Consider the following 21230-nt stretch of genomic DNA (forward strand, 5'->3'; position numbering starts at 1 on the left):
ATACCAAGATTACAGACTCAATATCTAATATTGTTCAAGTATGAATATTACTAGGGTAAGACTCTTCAGTTGTTTTTATATATACGTTAAAGGCACATTTCTAGTTACTTTCACACAAATTACTACAGAATATTAAGTTGCAAATACACATTCTCCTTAGCAATCTGGTATTTGAATTGTCAGATTCAATCTCTAAACCCTTTATTTCTAAATGAAATCATTACTAAGGCTAGCAGAAATAAGAAGGCCTAAAGACTCCTCATAAGCACAAAGTCAACCATACTTCATAAATATTCTCCCAAATTGGTTTGCCTTTCTCAACAGCATCTTTGTCCACAGAAAAAAAAATATCTTTAGACAGAATATTTGTAATGCTTACAAACTTGCAATATGTCTTCACGAATTTATCTTCACACATCTTCTAGCAATGAGTATACATACCCCTTCAGTGTTTACACTCCATGTCTGAACAAATACTTTTAAGAACTGCTTAAGATACACATAATTTAAAAACAATCTCCAGACCTATTTCTCTTTTGTTTTTTATTTTTGTACTAAATTTTAAAAAGAAACCAGTTCACTGAATCATTGTCCCAGAAACCACAGTGACTGCTGTCATTAGGCTGATCCAAGCATCAGAAAGCATCAAGTGAAGTTGGGGAAAAAAAAAAACAACCCACCAACCAAAAAAAAAAAAACCAAACAAAAAAAAAACACCAACCAAAAAACCACAAACCAAACAAGAAACCAACAACACAAAGCCATAAAGCCCTTGGTGCTCTACCTTCTCTATGGAGGTATTAAATAAAAGTCCTTGTACAAGAACCAGCAGGATTAGACAACATCAGTTTGTTACTCAGCTGAGGACAGGATTCTTTTTCTTCTTTTTCTTTTTTGTTTTAAACATCAGAATTCAGTACTTTTTTCTTTAATCTGATTGATTTGATGCTATAAATCAATGTAGCACAGAACTCAGAAAGTCCCCAAAGATTCAAAAAGTAGGAAACAAAGCAGTTCCTACTTCCTACTACAGCTGAAAAGAGGGTGCTGAGTTTAATGACAATAAATGCTGGAGCTAAATAAAACTAAATTAAAAAACCTCACACATAATAAAGCACTAAACATCCTCCTCTAACATTAAGCATCATATTAAGATGCTCTGTGTCTGCCAGACTACAGTATTTTTACTCTGAAGATTAATTATCTTAGAATAGGTACAAAGACAAAACAAACAAGCCAAACTATGGCAATTTAACTGGCAAATTAAAACAAAGTTCATATACTGTGTTCCAGTTAAGAGTGAGGAACAGTTTATTTCACATCCAAGTAAAACACTTTGCCCAAACACACGCTGCCACATTTTCAAGAGACAGATCCAGTCCTTCAGAACATGTCAATGCCAAAGACTACAAATGTTATTTTCTTTTAATTTCCTCCTTTGTCTTTATTTTGGTCAAAATAAAATATAATACCAATGAAAACCTACCTTACTTCCCAACAGAAAGGCACAGATACTCTTATTTTTCCCCCACGTATGTGGAACATGACGATAGCATGGTAAAAATCAAGACACCAAGCAAGGGCTAATACTCTTCACAACATACAAAATTAAGATTCCCATACTCTGCTGAAGTGCACTAATTTCACCTCCATTGCTCTGTTTTAATGAGCTACTTAAAGAACTAAAGACAGTACACCAATACACAAAAGCTTGATAGACACTACCTTGAAATGTAGGAAGGTGCATCTGCGATGTTCATACCACTCAGCATAAGATGAAAGACTTCTGAAAAATGTTAAAAGACTTCCACGCTTTTCACTGCTACAAAAGAAAAATACACTGTTTAACCCAGGCAGTATTACTCTGATGTACCAATTCTACAGACTAAAATTTGCACTTCTTCCAGAAATTGTGATCAGTATTGTTCAAATTTGAAGCCACAGATAAACTCCTCTGCCCCCCTTGCCCCCAAAAAATTATCACAACAGGAAAAAACACTGTAGTGTAGATACTGAAAATATTGAAGAATTCATTTATAAACCAATATTTTCAACTCCTCAGAAAGGTAAGCAGTAATCAAGTTAGTCTTCAATGCAAAACGTGATAAACTGACAAAATAGCCACCTTTAAATCTTAATTTAACTTTATGCTTGTTCATGTCATACTCTTATTTACCAAATAAATTTCAAGATGTTGCATAGTAGAACTTGAATCTACAACTGGGAAGATTCACCAAATTGCATCAATAAGCTTTGAATATTCCTGAGATCTTTGTCCTATTCAACTAGATCTTTACATGACATGCTATCTGCCTCCTCCCACATGACATTCAGCTTTTCAAAATGAACCTTGAAACCAGTAAGCAAGAAGGTCTGTTCATTAGATCATGTGTGACAGCAACCATTAGGACCATATTTACAGATTTTGAGCTCTAACCAAAAGAGGAAAGAGTAATAGCTGAGAGGAGGCTGCTTTGTGGCGAGGGGGAGAAGAAGAGTTTGTCTTGAAGGGGTTTCTTTTTAAGAAAAACACAACAACAACAAAAAAAAAGTAGTCTTCAAATTTCTAGTAATATAAGAATCAGGACAGAGAAAGGAAAGGTGACAACTTAAGATGACATAAACTGCCGAATAGCCAATGATCCACTCAGTGCGGTCAGGACAGCGAGGAAAACTGCTTGGAAAGGGTGTGCAGTTTTTACAAAAGAAACATGGCAAGAATGGAAAGAACAAAAAAGCCACAAAAGCTAAGTGTCAATACATGAAGCAACATGATTCTTTAATCATAAGGGTGATGAGCCTCATCTCATTGTTGATATAAAGCCACAATCAAAGGAAACAGACTGTTAGCCATTGTCAAAACATACCTGGCAAGAACCACTTTGAAAATACAAAGATTCATTTCAGTTACTAATACAGGATTTCACAAGCTTACAAAACCTGACTGAAGAATATTTCTGAATAGTCGAGAATATTTCAGAAAGTTACAGAGGATCTAAATTCTACATTGGACTTATCCTTTCTGTTTGACATCAGCTATTTTTTTTGGATCATCAGAACAGCTGAGAGGGGAAGCTTGAGGCCATCAACAGAATGGTTGCAACAGTGTACTACCAAGACACTTCAGCCACTCAAGGCAGAACTGTGCCTTGGATCCAGCTGTATGTAATATACAAGAATGGCTATGCTTAACATGTTACACAAACATAAATAGGAAAAAATATACCAAGTTCATTCAGATATTGAAAATGTAAAGGAAAAGCCAAACAAGTTTCATCCTAGCCTGGAAAGAACAGCATCATTAGAGGAAGTTACCACAGTAGTCACAGCTGCCAACAAAATCAGGCCAAGATGAAAAAACTGCTGGCAGCACAGGCAAAAATTGAACCCCTGGAAGGGTGCAGACACATACTGATTTCCAATAGCTGAGTAGCTTTATGTTCTCGAAAGCTTTTTTTAACCATAACTCATAACCGTATATATAGAAATCTACACATACTATAGTAAAAATCAAGACTTAGTAATGACTGCCCGCATTTCACTGTCTAGTGAACACGGTTCTATTCATACTGCAATATACTTTTAAAATCTATATACCTACAAGAGGGTAACAATTGTTACAAAACTACATACTTAAAATTATTTTTTTAAAACTTGGCACAAGTATCCATTTTTATGCAATTTAAAAGACTATCACAAACCTTATGACCTTGTTTTAGCATTATACCTTTAGTCTGGTTTTATTTCTTCTTTCCCTTCAGATTCATCTTTAGGCAATATAGCAGATGAAAATTTTCAAGGTTAGATCACCAAGCAGAAAGATACAATTTTGGCTAAGAAGTTCAAAGAACCAGTTCCAGATGTAAAAGTTAGACTTCCAATTATATCTGAGCATATACTTCCCTCATGTAAAGATAGAGTGTTGGCTAAATCCAAGATAGAACACTGGATTCAGTGTTTAGAAAAAAGGAAAACCTGTGCTGGCATGAACAGACATACGCATTAGACATGCTTTTCTGTATCTGCAAGGGAAAGGCTGTGTAAGAGCATCATTTCAGTTAAATGTCTCACAGCGCTTAAAGTATCCATGAACAATAATTCCTAATTAGACTAAGTTAGCCTAATTCCTAATGCTGAAGCCAACTACAACAAACACTAAAATGCTAAGAGAACTTGGTATAAATGAGCAAGGTAATAATAGAGTGCATGTTAAAAATTTAAGCCTCTTTTTTGTTTTGGAAAGAATTTAGCATTACAAAATGTCACTGGATAAAGAAAAAAAACAACACTGAGAGCCAAAACACCCATCTCCAAAGCCAACATCCATGTAACAAAGAAGTCATCCAAAACCAGCAAAAAAGCACACTCAGGCAGAGAGTAACTCTGTATCAGGTTAAAATCACATGACCTTCATCCAAACACTATTTCACTTTTACAAAATAATATCAAAACACAAAACTATGTAAGAAACGTAACTGTTGTAAAAGTATTTAAGGCTCCTTTAATATGCTCCTTTAGCTATTTAAAGAGAGAAAATTTATTTTAACTCACTGCAGTATGCAAGACTTCTTGCACTAACATATAAAACCAAAGAGTGACTCTTACAGCTGTGGGAAGAATTCATGTTTCCCCTTATTTCCAAGATACCTTGTCTATGCAGTGTTTAATATATATTAAATGCAGACCTGTCCAAAATCCTTTACTCTGACTTCTAAATTCTAACTAGTTAGTAAAAAGTAGGATGTAAGAAATCATCTGAAAACTCCTATTTGACTAAGTAATCCATGCAACAGTGAACTAACTCTACAATTAATGAGATATCAAGTGAAAAACAAAAGAAGAAAAAAAAAAATAAAATTTTTTTTCATATATATTGTGGTCCTTAACACTAATAAAGTATAACATAAGTGATACCTGGTGCAAAGGGGACACAAATAAAATCCAAAATAGAAGACTAAATAATGTGATTCCATTTGCGTACATATTTTATTGTTACAACATACTTAAGGAATGACATATCTTTTAAAAATAAGTATTATATATTGCAGCAGTACCTCGTTGAATATAGCCTGCTGAATTTTGCTTCTTTTAAGAAGATGTTGCTCAAGTGTTCTAGCATTCCTCTGTTTTCTTCCAAAGCATGCTGGGATTGGAAATTACAACTAAATGCCAAGTTTTTAACTCTGGTGCTCTTAAAGACCCTTTTTCTGTCATGTATTATGAAAAACGTATTTTAAAAAAAAATTAGAAAACCAAGGAGAAAAAAATCCAGGCCAGCAGAGAAAACAGAACAGAGCTAGACAATGGATTTGGCAAGATTAGGCCAAGAAGGCAAAGGAAGGAATGAGAGACTGGTAGGGAGGCTGAAAAGAATAAACAATACAGCAAGAATGGAAGCAAAGGGAAGGAAGAAGTAGGAATCAAGATTCTAAGAACAGCTGATGCACTGCAGAATAAAGAGCAAGTTGGGAAAAGCCTGAAACTGCACAAGGAAAACAGGGATTAGGATTTTAAAAAAATATAACTAGTTTAACAAGGGGATTGGGAAAACAAGCCGTAAAGGGAGATCACACAATCGGATTTAGTCAATCTGACAGTGGGCTGCTGTCAGACATTGTGAACATCAATCCCACTCTGGTTACCTATCTACTGCCTTAGATCAGCCACAAACACTGTTTGCAGGTGTCGTGGTTTAAGCCCAGGCCGTAAATTAGAACCACGCAGTCTACTTCCCCCCCCACACACACCTTTCTTCCCTCCACTTCTGGAGGGACAGGGAGGAGAATCAAAAGAATGCAACTCCCATGGGTTGAGATAAGAACAGTTTAATAACTAAGGTATAACACAAACCACTGCTGCTACCACCAATAATAATAATGATAAAGGAAATAACAACGGAAGAGAATGCAACACCTCACCGACCAGTACCTCCCCCCCATCCCGCCGTCATCCAGCCCTTCCGGGAACTCTCAGTTCTACATCCTGGGCATGACGTGCTGTGGTATGGAATACCTCTTTGGCTAGTTTGGGTCAGGTGTCCTGTCTCTGCTTCCTCCCGGCTTCCCCTCCTCCCTGGCAGAGCATGAGATTCACAAAGTCCTTGGTTAGACTAAACACTCTGACCAGCAACTGAAAACATTGGTTTTATCAGTACTGCCCCAGGCCAAAAGTCAAAAACACAGCGCTGCACCAGCTACTAAGAAGGAGAAAAAATGACTGCTACTGCTGAACCAGGACAGCAGGACAAGACAAACAGAAAAAAAATGAATTTGAAGGGGCTGGGGAAGGGCAAGGCTGTTAGATATTTAGAAAAGTCGTCAGGGTCAACCCACTGAGACAAGGTCAGCAGATGGTACGTGCAAACAGAACTAAGGAGAAAGAAAGAATTGACTGTTTATCAACAGCAAAGCCTTAATTCATCTTAAATCCCTCATGAAAACTTACGTTTACTTATTAATACTGGCATAATGTGGAAAAGAACCACATAGTAGTGAAGAGACAGGGACAAGGGAGCAGTGCTCAAGCCAGGATGAAAGAAGGTCTGCCACTACTTCAACGCATTCCTTTCCAGTATTACTATTAAGTTCCAAGACACTTCTGCTGTTAGAAAAAGCTCACAATAAATGCTCAGAGCGATGCAGAGATATTCCAGCCGCTCCAGCCAATTAGCTGGCTTCAACTGCAGCTCGGCTCAGATGCCTCTATACAAACGCCCATACCATAGGAAACAAACAAGAGGAATTAGAGATGTGTGCATGTCTATAGGGATATGATATAACAGGCATCACAGAAACATGGTGGGAAGGCTCCTACGACTGGAGTGTTGGAATGGAAGGTTACAGGCTCTTTAGAAAAGACAGGCCTGGCAGGCGGGGAGGAGGAGTTGCTATTTATGTTAGGGTTAGGCTGGAGAGTATGGAACTCTGTCTGGAGACAGGTGAGCAGTCGACAGAGAGTTTGTGGGTCAGGGTTAAAAGGAGAACAGCGATGAGGGACATTACTGTGGGGATCTGTTACAGACCACCTGATCAAGAGGAATCTGCGGATGAAGTGCTCTACAGACAGATAGGAAAAGCCTCACGCTCACAGGCCCTTGTTCTCATGGGAGACTTCAACCACCCTGACATCTGTTGGAGTGAAGGTACGGCCCGGCACAAGCAATCCAGGAGGTTCCTCGATTGTGTGGAAGACAGCTTCCTTCTGCAAGTAACAGAGGAGCCGACAAGGAAAGGTGCCATGCTTGACCTTGTGCTCACCAACAGGGAAGGGCTTCTTGGAAATATGACGCTCCAGGGCAGCCTTGGTTGCAGCGACCACGAGATGGTCGAATTCGAGATCCTCGGGACAGTGAGAAGAGCGTGCAGCAAGCTCACTGCCCTGGACTTCAAGAGAGCAGACTTTGGCCTCTTCAGGAACCTGCTTAGTAAGGTTCCATGGGATACAGCCCTAGAGGGCAGGGGGGCCCAAGACTGTTGGTTGATATTCAAGGATCACCTGCTACAAGCTCAGGAGTGTTGCATCCCAACTAGAAGGAAGTGCAGCAGGAGGGCCAGGAGACCTCCTTGGATGGATAAGGAGCTGCTGAGGAAAATTCAAAGGAAAAAGGAGGCTTATAAAAGCTGGAAGCAGGGACAGGTGGCCTGGGAAGAATACAGGGATGTTGTCCGGGAAGCTAGGGTCCAGGTGAGGAAGGCTAAGGCCCAGTTAGAATTGAACTTGGCTAGGGATATTAAGGATAACAGGAAGGGATTCTATAGGTACATAGCAAATAAAAGACAGATTAGGGACAACATAGGCCCCTTCCAGAAGATATCGGGAGAACTGGCTACCTGGGATTTGGAGAAGGCTGAGGTTCTTAATGACTTCCTTGCCTTGGTCTTCACTGGCAAAGGCTCTGACCGCACCACCCAAGTCTTGGAAGGCAAACGCAGGGACTGTAAGAATGAAGACCCTAGGCTCACTGTAGGAGAGGATCTGGTTCAAGACCATCTTAAAAACCTAAATGTACACAAGTCCACGAGACCTGACGACATCCATCCACGGGTCCTGAAGGAGCTGGTGAATGAAGTCGCTAAGCCACTGGCCATCATATTTGAAAAATCATGGCACTCAGGTGAAGTTCCCGACGACTGGAAAAAAGGAAATATAACCCCCATTTTCAAGAAGGGGAAAATGGATGACCTGGGGAATTACAGACCAGTCAGTCTCACCTCCGTGCCTGGCAAACTCTTGGAGCAGATTCTATTGGAAGAAATGCTAAGGCACATGAAAAGCAAGGAGGCGGTTGGTGACAGCCAGCATGGCTTCACTAAAGGGAAATCCTGCCTGATCAATTTGGTAGCCTTCTAGGATGGGGCTACAAAACTGATGGACAGGGGTAGAGCAGTTGACGTCATCTACCTGGATTTGTGCAAAGCGTTCGACACTGTCCCACATGACATCCTTGTCTCTAAATTGGAGAGACATCAATTTGATGGGTGGACCACTCGGTGGATGAAGAACTGGCTGGATGGCCGCACGCAAAGAGTTGTGGTCAATGGCTCGATGTCCGGCTGGAGACCAGTAACGAGTGGTGTCCCTCAGGGATCGGTGTTGGGACCGGTCTTGTTCAGCATCTTTGTCGGTGACATGGACAGTGGGATTGCGTGCGCCCTCAGCAAGTTTGCCAATGACACCAAGCTGTGTGGTTTGGTTGATACGCCAGAAGGAAGGAATGCCATCCAGAGGCACCTCAACACGCTTGTGAGGTGGGCTGATGCCAACCTTATGAAGTTTAACCATGCCACGTGCAAGGTCCTACACCTGGGACGGAGCAATCCCAGGCACAGCTACAGGTTGGGCAGAGAAGAGATTCAGAGCAGCCCTGCAGAGAAGGACTTGGGGGTGTTGGTCGATGAGAAAATGAACATGAGCGGGCAGTGTGCGCTCGCAGCCCAGAAAGCAACCGTATCCTGGGCTGCATCAAAAGGAGCGTGACCAGCAGGTCGAACGAGGTGATCCTGCCCCTCTACTCTGCTCTCGTGAGACCTCACTTGGAGCATTGTGTGCAGTTCTGGTGTCCTCAACATGAAAAGGACATGGAACTGTTGGAACAAGTCCAGAGGAGGGCCACGAGGATGATCAGGGGACTGGAGCACCTCCCGTATGAAGAGAAGCTGAGAAAGTTGGGGCTGTTCAGCCTGGAGAAGAGAAGCTGCGTGGAGGCCTCAGAGCAGCCTTCCAGTATCTGAAGGGGGCCTACAAGGATGCTAGGGATGGACTCTTCATCAGGGACTGTAGTGACAGGACAAGGGGTAATGGGTTAAAACTTAAACAGGGGAAGTTTAGATTGGATCTAAGGAAGAAATTCTTTACTGAGAGGGTGGTGAGGCACTGGAAGGGGTTGCCCAGGGAGGTTGTGAATGCTCCATCCTTGGCAGTGTTCAAGGCCAGGTTGGATGAGGCCTTGGGTGCCATGGTTTAGTGTGAGATGTCCCTGCCCATGGCAGGGGGGTTGGAACTAGGTGATCTTAAGGTCCTTTCCAACCCTAACTATTCTATGATTCTATGAAAAAAAACCACCAGGGTAATTTCCTTTTCTAAACCCTACTTCTTGAAAGCAGTCAACTAGTATTCACAGTTATACCACTAGCTTTAGTGTATCTGTATGAAAATTCCAAAGCCTCAGCTTTCAGTACAGACTAATGAAGCCTGAACTAACTGAACAGACCTTTCTTTTCACCCATTCATTTGCCTTCCTTCTCCCTCCCAAAGTCTAAAAATAATATAAAACAACAGAAATCATTTAGAGAATAGGATTAAGTCAACTACCCAATAATAATTAGATATAAAAGATTTGTCCTCAGAGAGATCTGCTAGCAGATTTCAAAGTGGAATACTGGAGACAAATAATTTGATCATTATTCCTCCTGTGTAACAACCTCCAGAAAACATCAAGAAACAGCATTCGGTCATATGCTTGAGTTTTAGTATGCACATTTTCTTAAGCCATTGCACAAATACACTACTCCAAGTTTTTAAACTATATTTTACTGCTTTTAAAATATCAGTAAAACAAACCCTGATGCAAAGAAAAGAAACTGAATGATGAGCAGAGAATTAGAAACTGGCAAGTACTGGAAAGTGGTTCTGGACATACACTTCTAGCCATTAGTCACCCACATTGCATATCTACAACTCACATACACATCTGAGAACCAATTAACATGTTGATTTCATAAATTAAAATGTGATAGCTGAGATTATCTTCTACCTTTCTCTGAACCAAACAATTTCAAACAGCTAAAACATGTGATAATCCTAAAATTCCTTCCATTTAACATGCATTTGTAATGGTCCTTTCGGGCCTTAAAAATCATATGCTTTTCATTTTCTCTCCAGAAGGATACAGACAAGGACTAAGAGTTTAGGTTGGGCTAACAGGACATTACCAAACAAAAAAATTGGCTGACAGCAATTTACATGATAACTCAGTATTGCCTTTAGTATCAAATATCCCATACAATAACTTTACTTGAAAAAAAAAAAAAAAAAAAACAAAACAAACCTCCACCTTACCTTGACATAAATTTGTCCAAATCTGAATTTCCCCTAGGCTCCATTATAATACTGAGATCAGTAATAGCAGCAGACACATTTGCTTTGTTCTAGATCAGATAAAGAACAACACAGTATGTTAGAAATTTCTCTAGCATGGAGAAATAAAGGTATTTATTTGTATATAAAATAAAAATACAGGCAAAAGCTACCAAGTAATATAATCCTTAAAATGGCATTTTTTAAACTACAGCTTATATGTGCAGACAATTTCTTTCATTTCAACAGCATCAATATTATTCATGCAACAAGGTTTTGGAATAATAGCTGAACTTGTCAGCATTGAGAAAATATAAAAAAAGTCTTCCTTTATATCTGGTATAAAAGAGGTTCATCTACTTCTTTTCCTATCACTTCCACTTCTTTAAGACTCTTCTAATTTTCCAGCAAAATCCCTGTCACGTATATCAGAAAATTAAAATATAAGGTTTCATTTGAAAACCATAATAATGCTACCCTAAGTTTAAAAAAAAAATTAAAAAAAAAAAAAAAAAATCCTGTTAGTTTTCCCTTTATTTTTTATTTTAAAGCCTATAGTTTTGTCTCAAATTTCATCCATTTTTACAGTAATAACTGTTACTTGGGGATATGTGTGTGACAGTAAAAATAAAATGTTTCTAAATATTTAACAGCCTACCAAAATAAAATATAAAAAAAATTAAAAAAAAAAAACAAAGACATTCATATAGTAGAAATGAAGCCACAAAAAACACAATTATTTTTTCTACATAATCTTGAAGACACCAGAGTAACAGGTTAGATAACAGTGAATGAAAAAGCTTACAATCATGGCTTGAAGACTATAGCAAATGCTTCACTTTCTACTGGAGACATTGTACTTGATTTTTCTTATACCCAGTCACCACAAGCAAATGGGAATGGCAATGGAAACTAAGCAGACAAGCAGGATATGAAAACATACATAGCAATCCCTAGTACTGGTTGGACAGGAATCCTAACACTGCCATCACTAAAAAAGGAAAAAGCAAACCAAAACACTACAAAGTTTAGTGGATTGAGTGAGTAACATCAGAAAAAATCATTTTAAATTTAGAGCAAAAAGTTCAACACATGCATGGCGTTATAGAGAAGTTGCTAGTAGCCCACAGACTAACACACTACCTTCTGAAGAAACTGGCTTTCCAATAAGCGGCTCAAATGATAAGATTTAAAAGGAAAGCTCTTGAGCAGGAAGCAACTCTTACTTGAACAACTGCTTTCTCAAGAGGTTTATACGTATTTTGGCAGATTTTCAAACTAATTGTATATGTCCTCTCCTAATACCTAAGGACAGTATGAGAGGAAAATAAATAAAACAATGCTTTTGCATTTGCCTGTTTTCCTCATTCACATTTTGATCTTTGCAAACATTCACTTATGCACAATGGTGAGCAGACAGGAGCTTCTTAGCTCGCAGTCAAAGCTGGCAAAACACTAGTTTGCTTGGGAACATAAACTACACATTAATCTGACTGTGCCAAAACTGTACATCTCAGCTGGTTCTTTAGTATGTCAGGCAGTCAGGGACCAGTACTACAGTAATACAGACATAATCTCAACCACTTAAAGCTAGTCAGAGTGAACTCTGATCTGTGCACCATTCTTTGTACAACTGTATCTTGGAATACAGCTTTTAATGTGAATGACATTTAACAATTTAAGATCAAATTAGAGAATTATCCTTTCTCTTCTGCTGCATACTAATATGTTTGTTACCTACTAAGCATTTCAAAAAGAAAAAAAAAAAACTGTCGTCTTTTATTTTTTAAGACAGGTGAAGCTACCTGCAACCTTACACTAGCTTGCTGACACTGATCTCAGTACAGGCTGTTTTGAATACAACCATTAATGTCGTATCTTAGAAAACAGGTTTCTCCATTTTTATACACAAGAAGCCAGAGGCATGAAAAAGTTAAATTTTCAGGTTTTAGTCTGGCCTGAAGTCACAAATTTACTGAGAGCTATAGAGGCAGACTCCTGCACCCACAAAGAACCTACTGACCTGAAGTGTTTTTTTTCTAAATATATACACTTAGTATTCTATATGCCTCTTACTCCAGCGTATGTCATCAGCGCTGAAATACTACAAGTTCCAGGCATTAGCTAGACAAGTGCTGCCATCAAGTGGTGCAACAGATTTAAGCAGCACCAATGTAGCTATGAATTTACATCCAGTAAATTAACATCATCTGATCTACATTGACAGTAAAAGATGTCATCATTCCCCAGAAGCATACAGGTGAGACATAAATATCAATCTAACCAAGTAGCATGATTGATGTGAGCTATTTCCACGCTCAAACCTAAATACAGTTTTATACCAGAACATGGTAAAATCACAAGTTTCAAGTCATTCATGGGCTTAAGAGGTTGCAAAATAACCTCATCCATCTTATGCAATCCACATGTGACTATGTAAATATTAATTTCCTAAATTTGTAATATGGCTTTTCTTAAGATTAGAAAGGACAGCTTTACATAGCAAGGCAGTTTTTAATACTATCAAGTTCAATCACATTCAGTTTAAAAAATACCTTTAAAGCTGAGCTGAAAACCAAGTTTTCAGGAGAAGGAAATTTCCTGATGTCAAAAATATTATTAAAAATTGGGGTATATTATAACAAATTGGGATAGCAGCTGTTTTCCACTGTTTATCACTTTGAATTCTGTGCTAAGAACAGATTATTATGAAAGAGCTAAGAGCTTCCCTGCAAAAAATCTGTATTTAGCGCAATGTGATGTAATGGCTACTGACACTAACCAAGCAAATTAGAAATATAACTGAAGCAAAGAAAGAAATGTTCAAGTTTGTAGTGTTTAAGCTTTTCCTCAGTTTCCTCAAGAGAGGTAAGATTTGAAATTTTCCAGTCTCTAGAACAAGATACCTCACTACAGAATGTGCTGGGGGGAGATCAGAGACAGCTGTGAGATGAAAGCCATACCAGGTCAGGACAAGGCCTCAGCAGGTATTTGGCAGAGTTAGTGGAAATCCAGTGCTTTACTTCAATGTTAGACTGCAAAAGCATCCTGCAGGGTACATGTTTTGGGAAGGAAGGGTGATTTCGCCTTGGCAGTGTTAGGTTTATGGTCAGACTCCATGGTCCTAAAGGTCATTTCCAACCTAAATGATTCTGTGATAAGGATTTCACAACTGAATGTTGAACCTGACCTTCAGAACTATTTTGCTTGAATGCACATGGAATTCGAAAGCTGGGTCCAGCTGCTATAGGGTGAAAGCAACCCACTGAGGCTTAGGTTAAGGAGACTCAGGCAATCAAAATGACAAAACACCATTTTCAGGAAAGGAAGTATTGACACTCGTCCATTTGAAGTTTTTTTTGGTTGCTTGGTGGTTGTTGGGGGTTTAGGTGTTCATTGATCCTTACCTGCATTTCAAGAAGCTGGAATTCCAATTGAAAAGACAGGGAGCAGCAATTCCCTGATAATTTGTGCTTCCTCACCATTTTGTTTCTAGCTGTTGTAAAATAAAGTTAATACTTGATTAGAATTCTTATACAACAACTATTGCATCTCTTCCATTAGTCATATTTAAAGTACCAACTGATATTATTCATCACATGAAGAAATCAAGTTAAACATGTTAAAAGAAACCAAATCTAACTTTACAGCAGTCTTTCACTTTCCCATTATGGAAAGTACTATATTTACTCAAAACCTACTTGTCAATAGGGAAAATTCTAATGTATTTCAAAATACTTGTCTTTCTGCTAACATTGAAAGTAGAATTACAACATGCGTTTTTCAAATGTAATGAATAGAAACAGTATGCTCAGTATAGCACCAGAAAAGGGCACAAAAATACTTACTTCTTTCCAGTGTTTTCTTGGAATGACCTGTGAACTGAATACCAGTAAGTTTCATTAAAAATGAGAGATGTGTTTCTAGACTTTCAAGTTGAGCTTTCAGGTCTGCTGCAGATTCATGTTGCTCAGATTCTCCCCAGAGTTCTCTTTGGAATGATTTTCTAGAATTGGGGAAAAAAAAAAAAGGGGGGGGGGGGGAATGGAAAAAAGAAGAAACTAATCAAAAGGGCAAAAGACCAAGACATAAGAACATGTTTTGTCACATCAGTACAGCAATACCATTTAAAAAAAGCACTTCTAACATGATCTGATTGTTTTCTGACCAAGATTAGTTTTCAATAAGCCACATTTCAGATGGATCATGTTACTAGGAACAGTAAACTATTTTAACTTTCATAAATACTTATGTGTCCTATCATGTAGACACAGCCTTTATTATAAGTCTTGAGATGCAAGTATCTATTTTAAGGAATGTACAACAAAAAAGAGCTGTGATGTCTTTACTATTTAAATTACTTACTTTAGATACTGAGTGTACATTTACTGTAAAGTATCAGTTAAATAATGGAAATAAAAAGCCCAAACATGGCATTTTCTTAGGATATGTCTAATCACACCTGTCCATCTCCCCAATTCCAATCACCATCTTCCCACCCTTTTTTTTTTTTTTTAAATTAAATTGGCACTGAGCTGTTTCAGTGCATAATGGAAAACACGGCCTTTGCAGACATCTTTGCAAGGCCTGCACAGCAATGTACTTGATGTCATGATCTGACCACTAAGATTGCCTTTCAGAAAACAAACAAACAAAACCCTAAACCCCCACAAACTATCAACAGAAGACGGTAAAGAGAGATAAACTATTTATTATTTGTGATCTTTTACCATATGTAGGCCATGATCTAAACAAGATCAGCACTATAAAAATAACAGAAGGAAAGTCCTAAGAGAAGCAAAAGCTTATCCTAAACAATTTTGACAAAGAAACATTATTAATCCAACATGTGGAAAAAAAACATACATTGACATTAATATCTGCTCATCAGAAAAAAAGGTGGATTCCTGTTGGTTATCTTCATACTTTTCAGCCAATAGTTTAATTTCCTCTTTCAGTGACTGGATTTCATCTTCATAAACTTGACAAACGTCACTGTCCATTTTTCAGAATCAATGTTACTAGATGAAACAAAATAAATTTCCTAGGAGAAAAGAAATAATCCATATTCAAAATAAGGTTTTGTCCAATTAATTAAGAAACTCAAATATAACACTAGGCAATTGTTTCTCCCACCGCTCTACTTGAGTCAACTCTATTATTTTATGAATTTAGAGAACTGAGGAATTGTTAAATACAGTTTTTAAATATCCCAGGTAGCTTCAACAAGTACAGTAATTTATACCCTCATAAAGAATTCTAAGGTGTCAAAACACTGCTGCTTACAATAGAAGACAACACAAACATATAAACCTTGATCCTCAGCAACCAAATTGGACAGGAATTCCGCCACCAACTTGAAAACAGAATTAGGCTTGCAATAAAACTCTGCTCTTAACACTACAGCACTCTGCAATCAGTGTAACTCCTACTTAAACCCTAGAAAGCCCACTTAGACACATTACAAGACCAAAAAAGCCACTTGTTCCATAATTCTGAATGCAAAAAGGTTCCTTAAAAAACGGTAGCTCACTCTAAAAGCATCATGAACAGGAAAGATTCCACCTCCAGGGGATACTGGCAGCTACTACATAGCAGCAAGAATGTGACAATGAACATACTTCTGACTTCACCTAAAAGAAGAAAAAAATTTCCTCCAATATAGATAGCAATTGTGATAAAAATGTAGTTTCGTTGCATTAGTTTTTCAAAGAATTCATTGAGTCCAAACATAACTAGTAAGCCAATTTCAAGTCACAGATCACTGCATAGCTTCTAAATACAGAAGTTAAATCAGGAATCTAAAATCGTCAAAGACTCTTTAAGAACCTTTTTAACTAATCACAACTTCATCCAGGAGCATATCCAGCTGGTTTAAATTAACATAGCAAGCAGCTGGGCTGCAAATAAAAAGCAGTCCTAAACTGCTACAGAAACAGAATCCAGCTTTGACCACTTTACCTAACGATGCATCTGATTAAATAAAGCACACCTGCTCCTACTAACACAACAGCATAATCTGTCTTTCAAGTAAACAGCAATAAAGAGACACAAACAAACAGACACATTTCATTAATAATTGAAGACAAATAAACCTAAATTTTAAGAAAAAAAAAAAATCTAACTTTCAGCCTAGGCATAACACATTCAAAGGACTGTGGAAAACGTTGTGCAACTCCATACCAATATACCTTTCACCTAGGAAAAAAAAAAAAGAAAAAAAAATCTAGTTTTATATGTGGCTTTAAAAAACTCTATTTGTAAGAGCCACACTAACATGGTTCATCAAAAATGCATGGGGGGGCATAGGATTTTGTTGGTTTAGGTCATAAGAAACAACACCTGAATAACACATATAAGAAAACATAAAAAACGTTTTAAATTAAAAATTTGCTCATTTAATAAAGTACATACAATTAGAAAACCACTGACATTGTAACTGCCTCTGAAATTTTAAAGCAACCTTTTGCAGCGTATGAGTACAAACAATATCCATGTGGACAAGAAATGGAAGTTCAAAACCTCTAATGTATCCTATTAAATTAGATTTTTTTTTAAGTGGATGCATTGAAGAAAGTTTTGGTGATAATAAAGAGTACATTGAGGAAAAGAAAGACATTACAATAACCAGAATTTTACCACAGACTGTCAGTAATTCCTTTTTTAACAGCCGTTTTGAAAACGGTAACAAAACACATATGCTGCTTACAGGTATTTACCTTAAGCGATTATACTACAGTGCAGAAGACTCAAAGACTAATTATGACCTCAAAAACAGCGTAAAAACACACATGCATAAAATAAATAAAAACTTTAACGACAAACAATCATTTCTTCTCAAGTGAAACACACACACATATATACCGATACGTTAACGGTAAACATTTCACATTTCTACATACCTGCCCGTGTACACCGCTAAGCATTAATTTCTACGCTGTCACAACAAAAACTTGAACCAGAATTCAACAGTTTGTAAGGATGGAACTGCCGAGGTGCAGCGCTGCCCGGCTTTGCTCCTACCCCTCACATCTCACAGGGCAATGGCGGGAAGCGGCGCTCCCTAGCAGAGCCACTACTGCCGCCGTCCGCCCCAGGACCCAGCTCCAGGGCTCGCGGCTGCCCTGGCACCACCACGCAGACCCCGAGAGACAAGCCGAAAACTTCCCTCAATCCGCGCTAAATGCCCGCGCAACACGCGCTTCGAACTGCCCAACCACCCGCCGCGGCCTGGCCGGTACCACTACGGCTGTCCAGGCGGGGGGCACCGGCCGCGCATTCATCCCCCTCCCCGGAAACACAGGCAGTGCAACGCCAGATCCAGAGTTCGCTGTTCAAAATGGTGCCAAAAGCGCTGTTTTGTCAGGCAGCTCCTTATTCTCTGTTCGGGTTTCTCATTAGTGTCTTGTGGAAACTCCCCCTCCTTTCCTCTTAGTTCCTTCCGCTCGCACCTCCCGCGGTCCCCAGACCCAACCCTCGTGTTCAAACGAAACACCGCTCCGGTCGGCAACTAGGAGATGAGCGTGACCTGGCCGCTGCAGCTGGCGGACGTTTTTTTCTCCGGGGTGACAGGAAGGGCTGCAAGGAGGAAGATAAATTGAAGGGACTTACGAGGCCTTCATTTCTGCCCAGGTACGCATGCGGATTGGCCGCTGCACTCTCAACTGTAGATTTAATCAGGAGATGGTGTAACTGCTGCACGTGGCACAGGGTTGCTCTGTGTTACTTTAACTACTTCTTAGGTTAGTGTGGAACATTGCACTGGTGCTGTGCTCCTGCCCTGCTGGCACGTGGTGCCCAGCACACACACTAGAAATACAAGGTCTGCTGTTTTAGAGATCTTCACTCTCTGGTCTGCGTTCACAGAGTCGTGCAGGCTGTGAAAGTCGTGTACACTGTGTTGCCGTGCTTCTGCTTGCATGTTGGAGGGCGTGGCCATGCGGTGTCTAAGGCTGAACTGCAGGAAAGATTTGGCAAATTTGGGCGTGTTTTGGCTACGGAGATCATTACCAGACAAGATGATCAGGGTAACAGCTTTGCGTCATTCTTTAAAAGTACTCGGAACCATTCTTTTAAAAATGGTTTTCAATTTGTTGTGTGAAACATTTTTTTTCCTTTTGCGTGGTTTTGGGGGTGTTTTTGGTTGGTCTTTCGTGTGTGTGTGTGTGTGTTTTTGTTTTTGTTTTTCCTTATGGCACACTTTATTCTTAGGAGATGGCTTAGTTTTCAGTTTTCAGGGAAACTGTGAAATTACAGAGAAAATAACTGTTTCTCTTTGCTCAGAGAACTCTGAAAACTTTCACTTAGATCAGTGTCAGCATTTTGGATGCAGATCTTAGAAAGCGTATGTGCTTTTACTTATTTTTTTTTACGTAATTTATGTTTTTGAGCCGGGTTGCATTGCTAAAAATGCATTTAATGTTGTCAGATCAGGATGTGGTCAAAGTAGACCCTGTTTCCTTCTGTTGTCATGTTCATTCCGTTTTCTTTAAACTGCAATTTTATTGAAGTTACTGTACAGGAGCTTTCAATAAGCAGGTATAATTGCCTTAAAAAGGTTCTTTGTGACTCGGTGACTTAATAAGTTTGTTCTAACCGTTGTAGGAAAAGTTACAGGAAATGTGCTTCAAACACTTGAATCAAGTCCATAAAAACATTGTGACTTGATATGAGAGGAAACCCAGGAGGAGAGTTTATGTAAAGCATGCTCCTGTTGCAGCAGTGTTACAAATCCTAAAGTCGCGGGGTTACAAAACTAGTTGCAGGGTTATAAAATCACCTGTGTAATATGTAGCAGCAAAACTGCAGCTGAAGATGCCTGTTCCTGAGGATAGGGATTGGAAATAAGCCCTTTTATGTAGGGAATGCTCTTGTTAGGAATAGGAAAGCAGTTAAGAGAGTGACCATTTGAGAGCCCTTGACGCTTTGCATCCTGAAGTTCCAAGTACATCAGTTTTCCCTCTGGTTTTCAGTAGTCCTTAACTGTGTTTTTCAAAGTGCATAAGAAGTGAAGTCAAGAACAGCCTATCTGACAGCATGATCAGAGGCTGGAGCACCTCCCATACGAAGGCAGGCTGAGAAAGTTGGGGCTGTTCAGCCTGAAGAAGAGAAGGCTGCGTGGAGACCTCGTAGTAGCCTTCCAGTATCTGAAGGGAGCAAACAAGGGTGCTGGAGGGGAACCCTTCATCAGGGACTATAGTGATAGGACAAGGGGCAAGAGGTTCACACTTAAACAAGGGCACTTTAGGTTTGTCCTGGTTTAGCAGTAGCAGTCATTTTTTCTACTGGTGCAGTGCTGTGTTTTGACTTTTGGCCTGAGAACAGAGCTGATAACACAGATGTTTAGACTGACCAAGGACTTTGAGAGTCTCATGCTCTGCCAGGGAGGAGGAGAAACTGGGAGGAAGCAGAGACAGGACACCTGACCCAAACTAGCCAAAGAGGTATTCCATACCACAGCACGTCATGCCCAGGATGTAGAACTGAGGGTTCCCGGGAAGGGCTGGATCATGGCAGGGTAGGGGTGAGGTACCGGTTGGTGAGCGGTTGTATTCTGTTCCTTGTTATTTCCTTTATCATCATTACTATTAGTGGTAGCAGTAGTGATTTGTGTTATACCTGTTATTAAACTGTTCTTATCTCAACCCGTGGGAGTTGCATTCTTTCGATTCTCCTCCCCGTCTCTCCAGGAGCAGAGGGAAGAAAGGTGGGGGGGGAAGTGGACTGCGTGGTACTGATTTACGGCCTGGGCTTAAACCACGACAAGGTTAGATACAAGGAAGAAGTTCTTTGCTGTGAAGTTGCTGAGGTGCTGGAGCTGGTTGCTCAAAGAAGTGATAAATGCTCCATCCCTGGCCCGGAGAAGGGGGGCGGCGGCCGGGTCCCGGGGCGCTGCGAGCCCTAGGAGGACGGAACGGCACGGGAGCAAAGCCTCCACCGACACCTCGCTCGCCAGCGCCATCATGGAACGAAAAATGGCGGCGGCGCAGGCGCGGTGCGGCCGTTACCACGGCAACGCGGCCGCCAGAGGGAGGGGCTGGTCTCCATATGGAGGAACTGCGGGTACACAATGGCGCCAATGGCACCTCACCAATATGGCCGCCCGCAGGTGCCGTACACAAGATGGCGCCTATCAGGGGTGCCACCAATATGGCCGCCCCGTCTCCCACTCTCAACATGGCGGCGCAGAGCCGCACTCCACGTGGCGCGGGCCATTTAGTACTCCCACCGAGACGCCTCCCGCCGCCTCCCCTCCCATCTCCTTCACGCGCACCTCCCTCTTCGCCTCCTCCATGGTCGCCCTATGGCGGCGGGAGGTGCGAGGCTGGAAGCGCCAGACCTGCGGGGCGGGAGGAAGAAGAGCCCAAGATGGCGCCGCCCTCGTGTCGTGTGTGTCCCCCCCCCCAGTTCCCACTGCTTTATGCGGTAAAAGTGATCCAATTCCCTCTTTTCCATTGCTCCGTGAGGTAAACGTGATGGAATTCCCTCTTTCCCAGTACTTTCTAAGGCAAAAGGGTGGGAACACCGGCTTTTGCCCGAAGGGAGCCGAGCGGAGCCGAAGCCGAACAAAGGGTACGGAGCCGACCGAAGGGAGCCGAGTGCAGCCCAAGCCTCCCGAAGGGGGCGGAGCTGCCCCGAGGGGCTCTGACGGAGTC

At 40.3% G+C, this 21230-nt stretch overlaps 2 protein-coding genes across 2 annotated transcripts in view; one reads left to right on the forward strand and one right to left on the reverse strand.

The window, feature by feature from the left end:
• The window catches only part of CENPP (centromere protein P), a gene marked incomplete at its 3' end in the record, with an annotated part of 145552 nt that extends 127100 nt beyond the window's left edge, over positions 1–18452 (reverse strand). Inside the window, exons 1-6 of the mRNA XM_080625185.1 lie at positions 18187–18452; positions 15442–15619; positions 14424–14581; positions 13983–14071; positions 10558–10646; positions 1726–1822 (exon numbers count right to left, since the gene is read on the reverse strand). Of these exons, the coding sequence (XP_080481311.1) occupies positions 1726–1822; positions 10558–10646; positions 13983–14071; positions 14424–14581; positions 15442–15578 (570 nt within the window). The 5' untranslated portion in view covers positions 15579–15619; positions 18187–18452. The remainder of the gene's footprint in view (positions 1–1725; positions 1823–10557; positions 10647–13982; positions 14072–14423; positions 14582–15441; positions 15620–18186) is intronic.
• LOC308224985 (uncharacterized protein) lies at positions 16372–18676 on the forward strand (the record flags this gene model as incomplete). Its single annotated transcript, XM_080625420.1, has 3 exons — positions 16372–17917; positions 18011–18207; positions 18442–18676. The coding sequence occupies exons 1-3, from the start codon at positions 17759–17761 to the stop codon at positions 18674–18676; spliced, it is 591 nt and encodes a 196-aa protein (XP_080481546.1). The 5' UTR covers positions 16372–17758.
• Positions 18677–21230: the final 2554 nt, after the last annotated feature.

The sequence above is a fragment of the Psittacula echo genome (genome assembly GCF_963264785.1).
Source record: "Psittacula echo genome assembly, chromosome: 9".
Taxonomy (NCBI): Eukaryota; Metazoa; Chordata; class Aves; order Psittaciformes; family Psittacidae; genus Psittacula; species Psittacula echo.